The sequence below is a fragment of the Alligator mississippiensis genome, chromosome 4 (assembly GCF_030867095.1).
Source record: "Alligator mississippiensis isolate rAllMis1 chromosome 4, rAllMis1, whole genome shotgun sequence".
NCBI classification, from domain to species: domain Eukaryota; kingdom Metazoa; phylum Chordata; order Crocodylia; family Alligatoridae; genus Alligator; species Alligator mississippiensis.
The window spans coordinates 59,117,487-59,130,417 of NC_081827.1; the positions used below are offsets into that span (position 1 = coordinate 59,117,487).

The window sequence follows — 12,931 nt, forward strand, 5'->3', positions numbered from 1 at the left end:
AACAGCCGGCTATAAACCAACTCTTACTGGAGATTTAATTAAAGGTTTGGGGGATTTTTCAAATAAAAATAATCTTTTGTAGAGTTTCCTCTGAGTACCTCTCTTTGAGGCCTTTTTTTGCTTCTTAACTTTATAAGACCTGCCTTTAATTTGGTTTATATGTTAATGATCTGCAAAGGTCTTGAAAGAAGTGGGGCTTTAAACCTGCTTGCTATATGTCAAATAGAGCTGTATGGAGCAGAAGTTTGTAGAGCTAAGTTTTTGTGTAATTTTGTTTTTTCAGAGTAACAAGGCTGTCTAGTTGTTTCAAGAAATGGGCAGAACATAACTGAGCTATATTCCTTATGGACAAGCATCATATATCTCATACATCTTAGAAATAATCATGATCAATTGATTTGTCAGACAATGTCATGGAGCTGTTTCTGTCTCCCCATCACTTCTGCTGAATCCAGTTCACATCAAGCTTGGAGTATTTGCAGAAAGACAGACATATATTGACCCTGGATCCTAACTGAAATCCTGCTTGCTGTTTTGACTGTGTGTCTTTCTCTGACATTCTGCTTATGCCTCTGAGCAACTCTACTTACTGGGGAAGAGAGCTGTGAAGGCTGTACTCCCCCTCCCCTTTGCCTGTAAGAGAGAACTTTTCTTACTACTCTACTTTCTTCTGTTCTTTTCTCTCCTGCTTAGACTGTATTGAGTAATCCTTGCCAGTGAATACTTAAATAACCATGAGCCTGCTACTACTTATACTTTTTCCAAGTACTAGCAATACAAATAAAGAAGACATTAATTCTTACCAGCTATGAGTTGATGTGGTCTGTAAGCAAACAGAGGATTTAACAAGATTTTGTTCAGATTTCACTTTGCTTCAGTGGGAGCAAAATGCTGTTGACTATAGAGAGACCATCAACAGCAATAGAGAGATTTCTGTGGGTTCAGGAAGGCATTGCTGACTTAATGTTTTTAGTTTTGCTCTTATCTCCTGACTACAACCGCATCAAGAGTTAAGTTAATATTCATATTAAGTTAATAGTCATATTTGTGCAGTATATCAGATAATGGTCTCTTTTGGGCTCCTGGTCAAGTTGACAAGAAACTGACTTTAGAAATTGTTGTTCTTTACAGTAGTATAACAGTGATGTTGTAGCTATGATGGTGCAGAAATTATGCAAGAGGCAAATGTTTCTTAGAGTGATATATTTTATTGGACCAACTATGTAGTTGGGAAAAGTTAGACAAGCTTTCAAATGCCAAACATTCTTCATCAGGTCTGATCACAGAAAGCCAGATGCAGCACAGTGGAGGGGAGAGGCTGGGAGAAATTCTCAGGGTTAGCCGATGCACAGTTAGCAGAAAAAAGAAGCTGGTTACTTGTTACTGTTCTTTACATGCATTGTTGTATTTAGGAGTCAGGTATGAACTTCAGAATCAGACCTATTGGTAGACAGATCTCTGGTTGTTGTCTGGCCTGTTGTGACAGTATGTTATAAATCTTCGTAACTGTTCTGTCTTTAAGGCTAAGACATCCAGTCCTTTTTTGTAAGAGTCGTGCTTCAGTGGTGCTTAATAAGGCTCCAAGAAGAAGCTTGAGGGCTTGGGAGATGGTTTTGTTTGTACTAGGGTTTGTATATTTGATTTGTTTCTATGGGTCACTTACGGCTACAGTATCAGGCTTATAAAATGAAGTGATATTGTTTAGTATCAAAGATTGTGACTTTAATATTGTTCCATGTATTGCAAGCCACATATATTTATATTCGGAAACACAATGAAAAAACACTTATAACCCCACTGACAATGTCATACAAGTATGGGGTAATGTTGGAGTGATGTGGTAGCTATGATGGTCCAGGAAAAAGAGGATTTTTCTGATATATTTTATTGGACCAATCGCATTGAGACATATATAGACAAGTTTTCAGGTACCTGAGGAAGGTTATTTGGTTGTTTTGTCAGCAGCAGTATTGGTCTGGAAGGGAAATCACATAGATACAGTTAAGTGATTGTGGTACCTGGGGCCTCCTCCATGTTTGCAGGAAAAATAAATTGTATTTGAATCAGTTTGTCTGATAGACAATTCTTAAATTATTTAGTCAACAGTGTAATGATTTTGATGTAAATTAGTTGTTAATATTGCCATGTTTTTTGCTAACTAAAGTAAATTACCTTCAATTACTATTTCAGATTCCAAGCATCAGACACAATAATGAGCACACTTTATGCATAGATATTTAAACCACGTGTTTAGTGTAATAGAAAACTGGTCTGAGGAATGTTGTTTTTGTCTTTCAGTGCAAATATCTTATTAAATGAGGCATTTGTGCCAAAAATTTCTGACTTTGGGCTTGCAAGGGCATCGGTGAAATTCACACAAACTATTATGACCGATAGAATTGTGGGAACAGCAGCCTACATGGCACCCGAAGCTCTACGTGGAGAGATAACACCCAAAGCGGATATTTTTAGCTTTGGTGTGGTGAGTACTTGCTGTACTTGCTTCCTTTGTATAGATGTTAAAAGTATAACAAGTCAAGTTCACAAAATCCAGCATTGTCACCATTTTATCTTGTACAGTCAGCTTTTCCTCAGGGAACAGCTGACCTTAAGAGGATACTCTTAAGCCTTAAGTGAACTGCTTCACTAAGGATTTGCAAGATACTTGAATATGTTAATCAAAACTAATTTTTGTTTACAAGTAACTATGGCCCTTCTGCTGAAAAGTGAGTTGAAAGATCAGTGTAAAATCACATATTAGGTTCTAGTTAATTTAGATACTGGATTTACAGTCCTTAAGATGAATTGCATTTATGCTAAATGTTGTTCTCACCTGTTAAAAACCTTTGGAAACCACAGTTAATAAACTCGGGCTGCTTACAGATGTTAAAAAAATTGTGCTTTACTTTTACTTCAGCTTGGCTGTGCAGTATCTGTATAGATTGGGTGCTTCAGTGGGGCTTTTTGGTGCTATTCTAAAGCTGATTTAATCAGCTATTATATAAAAGCACCAAAAAAAGCCCCACTAAAGCTCCCAATCTATACCGACATTGTGCGAGCCAGGTCCAGTTAACACACTGCTGCTTCTGGGCATGTGCTGGACTTGGCATGTGCCCAAAGTAAAGCACTGTTGTTGGGTTTTTGGTTTTTTTGTTGGGTTTTTTTTTTTGGGTGGGGGAGAGGGGTTTTGAAGTCTGCAAGCAGCTGTAATTCAAGGATTGTAAAGTCTCCTTTGTAGAAGAAAATAGTGAGGTCAAACCTAAATACTAAGCACTTGTAAAACATAGTAATTGGTGCTCCTCTTGCATGGCTTCCCCTTAAAGCAGAGTAAATAGAGTGGCAAACAAAAGACTGATCCTTTCAGAGTGAAATTTAGAAAAATGGTGAATCCAGGTCTGGACAGATTCGGCATCATAAAAACTGTTGAGCCCTCCCTTGTGACCATCATGTTGGAGAAGGGGAGGACAAGTAAGAGCACCTAACTGGTATGGCAATACCCATCACTTGTCTTGGAGGGAAGTACGTCCTCAGCAAGTATGCAGATGACACCAAGCTTTGGGGAGTAGTAGATACACCGGAGGGTAGGGCTAGGATTCAGAGTGGTCTAGACAAATTGGAGGATTGGGGCAAAAGAAATCTCATGAGGTTCAACAAGGACAAGTGCCAAAATCTTGCACCTAGGGCAGAATAATCCCATGCACCAGTACAGGGTGAGGGTTGACTGACTGGGTAGCAGCTCTGCAAAAAAAGATCTGGGGGTTACAGTGAGGAAAAAGCTGAATATGAACCAACAGTGTGCACTTGTTGCAAAAAAGCCTAATGGCACACTGGTCAGTAGGAGTGTTGCCAGCAGGTGAAGGGAGGTGATAATTTCCTTCTTTTCAGCACTGGTGAGGTCACATCTGGAGTACTGAATTCAGTTTTGGGCTCCCCACTACATAAATGATGTGGACAAATTGGAGAGTCCAGTGGAGGGTAACGAAAATGGTGAGGGAGCTGGAGCACATGACTTCTGAGGAGAGGCTGAGGGAACTGGGCTTACTTAGTCTAGAAAAGACAAGACTGAGAGGGGATTTAATTGTAGCTTTCAACTCCCTGAAGCGGGACTTGAAAGCGGATGGAACTAGACTGCTCTCAGTGGTGGCAGACGACAGAACAAGGAGTAACGGTCTCAAATTGCAGCAAGGGAAGTTTAGGTTAGATATTAGGAAAAATGTTCTCATTAGAAGAGTAGTAAAACACTGGAACAGGTTACCCAGAGAGGTGGTGGAAGCTCCATCCTTGGAGGTTTTTAAGATCTGGATAGACAAAGCTTTGGCTGGGACAGTTTAGTTGGAGGCGGTCCTGCTTTGAGCAGGGGGGGTTGGACTAGATGTCCTCCAGAGGTCCCTTCCAACCCTAATTTTCTATAATTATATGAAGTGGTGTCCAGGGATGAAACAACACTATGTGGAGTAAAAATAAAACTTGAAATATCTGGATTACAAAGTAGGTGGAAATGGAAGGGAAATAGGAGTGACATCAATTCCTCTCATCACCAAGAGGAGGAGGTAGAAAATGGAAGACCTCTGAGCAGGCATGTAGTCAGAAAATAAGCTGCCCATCTGATCTGAGGCACACAAGAATGCCTGTTATGTACAGCACTGGAAGCCTTGATGCCGGCAGCATGCAACCAAATTGGTTTACATTACTTTGTCTAACTTGTTTTTAAACAAATTTGACTTGATCCAGTGCAACTTATACTTATAGCCAAGTCCTGAGAGTGCCTATGTACAAGCTTGTGATGTTTTTAACTAAACTAGTTTAAATGGAAAAACATTTACTATAATATAAACTAAGGATCCTGTTTCTTTGGTTCAGCTGAGGTATGCATCAACTGTTGTATGTCTTCCAGCTATTTCTTTTGGTTTTCTTGAAGGTTTTACTGGAACTAATAACAGGGCTTTCTCCAGTGGATGAAAACCGTGAGCCACAGTTGCTGGTATGAATTCCTTCCTCCTTTTTCAGAATTACTTTATATGAACTGTCGGAAATCTATAGGTTGGAATAATCCCAATTTATGAACTCTTAGAACCAAGAGGTACGGTCAGTGAATTCAGCTGCGGTACCAAAGTGTTTCAAAAGCGATATAAGAATTTGTGTTTTTGTGCTATTGGAATAATCTAGTCTAGGATGAGACATGCCGTAAACCTGTTGGCTGAAATATTACTAACATTTAAAAGTCTTGCAGGGGTGAGACAGCTTTTAACATATACTAAGATGATCAAGCTAAGGCAGGAGTGTCAGACTCCTTTGTCCTTTTGGCTTGGGCCAGATCCGTACCATGTGGGCTCCTCCTGGGGTGAATTCTGCATCCAGTGATGCAGGTCCACATTCAGGTGGCAGTACAGGACACGGAAATTGGTGGACAGCACCATGGATCATGGAATCAGGATAGATGGCAGCACAGGTGGCAGCATAGAGCTTGGGGGTGAACAGCAGCAGGGAAAGTGAGGGCTGCATCTCCACATCTTTCACTCAGCCCCTGCTGCCAATGGCCATGTCCATCAGGATCCAGGGACTTTGAACTGTGCAGCAGGCCATGCTCCACTAGCCAGACCCCACAACTTCCACTAGTCTGCTGGACTGATTCTGTGGGCTGTGTTTGACACCACAGACCTAAGGCTTAAGAGAATTAAAACAAAGCAGCTAATGTCTTATAATGGTGCATTTTTTTAATTCTGCATCTAATCTAGCAGTTTTCCTTGGCCTATAGGCAGGTAATAAGTATTTCCAACACTGTTAGCTTGTCATCCATTTCTGCAGTCCTCCAGCATGTACTCAAGTGGCAATTATCTGTGTAGAAGGCTTGCAGGGTCTGGTCTGTTAGGAATATAGGATTGGAAGGGACCTTAGATCAGTGACCTTTCTTTATTTGTGAACCCCTAAAAAATTTCAAGTGGAGGTGTGGAGCACTTTGGAAATTTCAAACGAGGGTACATACCCCTTTGAATTTGTAAGTGTGGGTAGTCACATACTTTTGATTGATCATAGTCATCTTTCGCGGACCCCTTAGATATAGTCCGCAAACCCCCAAGGGTTCTCAGACCACAGATGAAAACCATTGTCTTGGATCATAAAGTCTAATCTTTATTCTCAGGCAATTCAGGTCACATAATCCCTTTAAGACTGATCAAGCTCCATCTGACACCATTATACTACTTGTACCAACAATTCCTATTGGCAGGCTGCTCCAGAATTTCACTCTGCTGATGGTCAGAAGTCTTCCTCTAATAATATGCAGCCTGAATTTATTCATGGTCAATATATACCCATTTATTCTTTTGCTAACATATTCATTAAGTCTTCTCTGAAGCAGGTGTCCTTCCAATGTGTTTATAGAGAGAAGAATCAGCCCACATTTTGCTAAAATAAACAAGTAACTCTTGCCAACTTCTCACTATTCCTGGTTATACTGATTGTGCTTTCTCTGTCCCTCCTGCAGTTTAAGTTTGTTTTGCTTGAATGGGAGGTACTGTACACAACTGTACATAGCATTCCAGATAAGAGTTGGTCTTGAGGAATTCCTTGAGGAGCTCCACTACCAACCTTCCTGTATTCCAGCAGTTCTTTGGGCAATAGCTTTTGAAGCATTCCCTCATCCATATTACATTTCTTACTCTAATACCCGTTTTCTCCAGTTTAGCTAATTTCTTATATAAAGCTAATTATAATTCCTTATATAAAGCTACATCAGTTGCATCATTGCAAAAAGATTTGTTGCATTTCTCTTGTCTAGAAAATGTATCAGTATTTATTTATGAATAGCCTTTTTTGGGCCCCATATACACCTTAGACATAAGGCATGATTAATCAGTTGATCACACTTTAAGTGGGCACCCGGCCACATGTTCAATCAATTAATGGCATGCTGAAAATAAGTTACAAAGTTATTCCACATAATATGTGGTAACTTTTGTAGCTGCATCCTGTTATGCCATTAATTGAATGTATAGCCAAGAGCTCCGATGACTGGCCCTGTCAACTGATTAGAGCTCCCAGCTGGGGGGCCCATGTGCTGCCCTAAGCCTGAGAGCTCCCAACTGTGAGGGTGTGTGGGGTGTCCCCATGGCTGGGAGATTGCAGCACCTGTGGTCTCCCAGGGACAGGATTGCATGGGGTGCCTGCACACCTGGGTTTTCCATCAACTGAAGGGACTCCCAGCTATGGGAGCTTGCTTCTTGCCCATGCACTGGCAGGTAAGGCCTGATGGAATTTGATTCATGATCCCACAATCACACCTTCTGCCATACAAGAGGACTGCACATTTGATCCCATAGCTCCTTTATCTGCATGTGTAGAGGGGTTATTAGGTACCCACTCAAAAATAATGCACATTCTACACCTTCTCCATCAACTCATCTTCACTGTCATTACTGCTGTGTCAGTAACCGTCATCTTTTTCTGTACTTACCTTTAAAGAAAAAGGACAAAAACTCAACGGTTAGGTATTTTAGATATCCTGTGATAGGTGTCCTAAGAAAATTGGGGAATGCATTAATGCAGTGGTACTCGACCTTTTTCCTTGGCAGGCTGGATGGGCAGTACCCAGCCCATCTGCAAGCCAGAAATGTCCAGTGGCCCTGATCCAGCACTTGGGACAGGTGCAACAGAACCTCATTAAGCCATGTAAAGGGGGCATCAGGGCAGCCCATCCCTGATCCAGCCCCACAGTGGGGAAGGGAGCGTGACAAGATGCAATGGTTCTGTGGGCTACAGGCTGAGCACCCCTGCGTTAATGGACTGTTAAGCCTTAATTGGATGAAAGTTCATAAGTCATGCTCCACATAAAGGAAAGTTGCTCTACATCTTCAGTGTAAATTCCATTTGAAATGAAAAAGTTTGTTCTAAGTCTGAATCATATGAGGTGTAGTATCTATGCTGTTCAACCACCATATTTTCTGAAGTCCAGGGAAATATTTGAGAAGTTAATGAAGGCACATATTGGGTGGGAGCGTGGGGGGTGTCCTGACAGGAGAATTTAATTTTTTTTAAAAAGCTTATATGAGACCTAATGACTAGCCATCTTTTAGATAAGTATTCTACTCAAAACCATTAATCCTATCAAATGCTTTTACAGTTAAGTATCACAGAAGAAATTGAAGACGAAGAGAAGACAATTGAAGATTATGTAGATGAAAAGATGAGTGATTGGGATACCACGTCAATTAATAAAACGTATGCAATTGCTAGCCAATGTTTGAGTGAAAAAAAGAACAGAAGACCAGACATTAAGATGGTATATAGATTTTCACTTTATGGCCTTTTAAACAAATGCATTTTATGTACTGGTGATGGTGGTAGAAATAAATATGATTAACTTTAATCTGTATTTTCACAGGTCCAACAGCATCTGCAGAAGATAATTCTCTGACATGTATTTCTTATTTGATACATGTTTCATGCATGTTCATTTTCTAAAATATCAGCTTTACATTCCAGTTGGACTCTAGCAAACATGGACTTCTGTATCCAGTTGGATGTCATGTCTGCATTCTGAGCTTTTGTGGCCTATATGAAGACTATGTTGATGAAAAGATGACTCCTTTGTTACCACAGCACCGTTTTTTGTGGCACCATTAAAGCCATTTTCTCAAATAATTTGTGCCTTAACCGTTAAAGAGATCTGATAGGACTAAGACCTGGTATCCTAACCCTCAAAGTTATAATACTTCACTCCCATGAGTCTCTCTTTACTAACTTTGGAGAGCAAGAGAACTAAAAATCTGTTTCGGGCAATACATGTTATGTTGTTGCTCTACTTTCTCCACACTTCTGCAGATCTCTGGGTAATCAATATACTTGCTATAATACATCAGGAAACAGACTGACTAGGCCTTTTCTTTTTTTAATGAAAGCAAAAGCATTTCTAATTGTGGAACATGGCTTATATTACTCTTGTCAAGAGTTCAGGTAACTTGCATTAATAATTTGTTCCATGCAATGTACAATAAAAATACTGGCAATATCCATTTGAACAAATTAGCTGAGAATGTATTTCAGATTCATGCAACATTTGGAAACACAAGCTGATGAGTGTTTAGATTAATTTAAAGTTTTCTCAGGATTATTGGTGATATGGAGATCTAAATGGAGATATGTTTTCTTCACTGGATTTTTTTTAGTAAGAATAAATAAGTGCGCTGCAATGTGAATATATAGCAGAGGACAGAAATGGTAGATGTGGGTTCTCTTCTGTCGAGTCATGACATGAGAAGGCATTTATCTTGTTTCTGTTTCCCTACTTAGGAAAAGAAAGTTTTATCCTGCTTTTGTAAACTACTAAAAGAGCTTTGAAACAGATGCTATAACTAAAATATTACATATAAAAATCCATTTGGACTGAAAAGTGTACAGTATAGTGCTATTTTAGGACTAATTTGCATTCCTTTATTTGGGCTAATGACAGAGTTCTTGAAAGCTGATAGAGTGGGGTGGGAGTATTATACAGTGGCAATTTGCATACTTGAATGTGTTAATAAAAATGCAGGTAGAGTAACTCAAGTATAAACAGTTGCATTCAATTTTTAGACTTAAGACCTAAATCAGTGATAACATATTAAAATATTATTGTTTGTAAATGGAAGCTATGACTTTAAATAAACCTTATCTTTTGCATCTACCAGTCATTCAGCTTTTTTCTATTAATGTGGGTATAAAAAATTAAAACTGAACAAGATGAAACTCATGATTGTTGAATAACAGAAGAACAAGTCAGTTCAGTGTTTGTATTTAAAGGATGTGTGGTGGGGGGCAGTTAAATGGAATAAAAGTATGTGATAATTGATATTTGTATCACTAGGACTCCTCTCTTCTAAACTCTTTTTTTAAAATGGATATTTAAAATATTTAACACTAATGTGAGATGAGATGCATTGAGCAAATTGTATGTTGTATTACTTTATTGGTAATGCCAGTTCTTATCACTCAAGTGCTAGCCAGTTTTGGGAAATGTCACTTTATAAAAACCTCCACTGATAAAAGTAGTGGTGTCTGCAGAAAGTGAATGTTGCTCAGGCTGCCTGGGTTGGAGATTCATGCTAAGAACAGAAGTACACAAAAATGAGGAATAGCAGCTTGAAAGAGAGAAATGAAAATGGCACTAAGAGCTAAGCAGAATAAATCTGTGTAGATCCAGAATGACTTATGGCCCTAGGATTTTCAGCAGAGAGAGAGAGACCTAACCAGTTACAAATCCAACCTACAGTAGTTTCATTTAGACTATTTCCTTGGCTTTACTAATGAGACTAGTAATGCTTCTGCTGCCATCATTCATCATAAAGTGGAAACATTACCACATTCACTGCTCCTCTTCTCCCTGCACTAACAAACCCCATCACCTTGTAGGAGGAAATTGGTATGGCTAAACAGAACTTCTTGACAAATGCATGTTAGCTGATCCCAAACAATTCATTAACTCCTAGGTACTTAGAAATACATTCCTTGATGACATGCTCCATGTTTCTGGGTGTCAGAGTTACTGATAGGTCTCCAATTCCTTGAACTCTCTTCCTCCTCTTCTCTTTTAAAGATGGGTATTATAATTATTTGCTGTTTTCTAGTCGTCTGGGGCTTCACCCGACCTCCAAGGTAAGAGGCAATGGATTGAGAACATAACCTGTCCCCTTCACCCTCACCCAGAGCCCTGAAGATGCTTCTAATCTGCTTAGTGTCACCCCTAGCAGTATCAGTGCTCACATGAAGAGCATGGGATAATAGTCGTAGGGACAGATGAAGCTCATCAATTTGTCTTTAATATCTTGAATTCAAGGCTCCTGGCAGGCAACAAGACATCATGAGACAACAAGTCTGGTCACTACATTCCCTCCATTCCCCACAGAAGGGAGTTTCGCCAGCTCTTACCACCATTTGCTGCTTCTTGATGCTGGTGGTATCAGTTCTTCTAGCCTATGACTTGCCTACCTCCCCCAATGGAGAAGGCTCCTGCAATGTCAGAGGCTTTGTACCTGTTCATCTTGGTGGTCAGGTGTTCAGAAGTGGGGTACTGTCTCCTGGCCAAAGGTGGCCAGCTGCCAGCTTGTACCCCCTGATGTTGTCTTCATTTTCTAATTTCTTCTTCACCTGGGCTGCTTCTGTATTCATAGAGGTCTCCCCGTGCATTAAGTCCTTGTGTTCTCAGGTGCCTATCAGTCTACCATAGCCACCTCCCATATCTGGTTCCTGAGGAAATCTACCAGGAGTCACCACTCACACCAGAAATACTCTTCTACCCGGCTGTCTTTGGCAGGAACACACAGGCTACACTCCCTGAGACCTGGGTGGAAGCCTTGAAGGTCTCAGTCTCAGAGGCACTACTTGCACAGGCTCTTTAACCCAGTAAGAAAGACATAATGATAACCAGTATCTGGAATCTGAAGTCATATCAGGCATAAACTTCAACCAGTTACTGTGTTCAGCACAGAAATATTGGGGGAACTATAATCATCTTATCAGAAGCATATAAATGATCTTTAACAATAAGTGAGTTATTTGATTTTTCTGGAAAGTAAGGCTAAGGGTTTCCAAATTGACATTCAAAAAAACCATTTGGCTACAAACATTCTGCAAACATGTCCTGTTCTTTTGCAGAGGAGCAGTAAACACCTTTCTTTGGGTATTGTTGGCCATAAGGTAAATATTATGAGAACAGTTTAAGTACGTGTATTACTGGTAAGGACAATGAGCTCTTTATGTTGCCCTCAGCTACTAATCCATGACTCACTGTGACATGACAGCTACAGATCTGGGGGTTTGACTGAATACTCCAACTGGTGGTGCTTTTGGGTCCTGACCACTGAGCAACAGAGTGCTTTATGCTTTGAGTCAGAAGAGTCTAGGCCATGATCTTGCTTTGAGATCTCTAGACACAGGGGCAGGTGCAAAGCCCTTGTCTCTACCCCATATTCCCCCTTAAGGATAAAACCCACAGCCCTCATGTTTCAGTCAATTCAAACAGTTTTAACATCCCTCCATCCTATACAATGAAAGTTTAAAACATCTCTGCTGTGAAATAAAAAAAAGTCACTTGTACAAGATTTTGGCCTTCATATTCAGCTGCCATCTACAGGTTTCCAAATACTTTATAACCTAGAAAGCTTCTCTTGCATACTGCCATATCAAACAAAATTAGTATCTTGTATTTTTAATGATTTTTTCATAGCTTAATTTTACAATTTTATGGTACTGTTTAGGGAGATTTGTATTCCTTATTTTAATATTTTATTTCCTTTTATAAGTTATTTTATGTCTTACTGTAAGACAACCTGAGCCTTTGTTGGGAAGAGTGGCATATAAATAAGTGTTTTGAATCACGTATATGTTCTTAATATTTAAGTCTTAACAGTTTATCATACATATATGAAACACTGTGTTATGTATGCATGTACATACACACACTATCTATATTAAATCACAACAGCCCTTCCATGATCTGCTAGGTAAATGGCTATAGTCGACGTTGAGTATTGCCTTTATGAACTACATCATGCTCAAATAGTTTAAGGAGTTATCTTTTAATGCCCAAGATTGAAAATACTTGTTTCTGAAACACTGTGTTCTTATGGTATCTGTGCTATTTGCATCTAAAGTTTTTAGAAAATATTTCAGTGCCCTGGCCCTAAAACACCTAAAATCTCTGAACCACCTGGTTTGGAAAAAGTTGCTGAAATTCTGTAGTGAGTGGGAAAAGCAGAATTGTATCTATAGCCTATAAAAACTGTCACCCAATCCTATCACTGCCTAAATGAATACTGACATGGCTCCCAATGCTGCCTATCAAATGAAAAATGTCTAGAAAGAAGCAAAAGGATTGGGAAAGCTAAGGGAGAAGACAGCCCTTCTAGAAAACAGACCAAAGACTCTCTTTCAAGTTCATCTACTAGATAAGACAATT

General features: G+C 39.6%; 1 protein-coding gene across 8 annotated transcripts in view; it reads left to right on the forward strand.

Moving 5' to 3' along the window:
- Positions 1 to 9,661, forward strand: part of IRAK4 (interleukin 1 receptor associated kinase 4) — a 34,152-nt gene extending 24,491 nt beyond the window's left edge. For all 8 annotated transcript variants that reach the window (XM_014601047.3, XM_019492722.1, XM_014601046.2 and 5 more), the window contains 4 exons: positions 2,299 to 2,482; positions 4,919 to 4,981; positions 8,120 to 8,278; positions 8,381 to 9,661. In XM_014601047.3, the coding sequence (XP_014456533.1) occupies positions 2,299 to 2,482; positions 4,919 to 4,981; positions 8,120 to 8,278; positions 8,381 to 8,413 (439 nt within the window). In that variant the 3' untranslated portion in view covers positions 8,414 to 9,661. The remainder of the gene's footprint in view (positions 1 to 2,298; positions 2,483 to 4,918; positions 4,982 to 8,119; positions 8,279 to 8,380) is intronic.
- Positions 9,662 to 12,931: the final 3,270 nt, after the last annotated feature.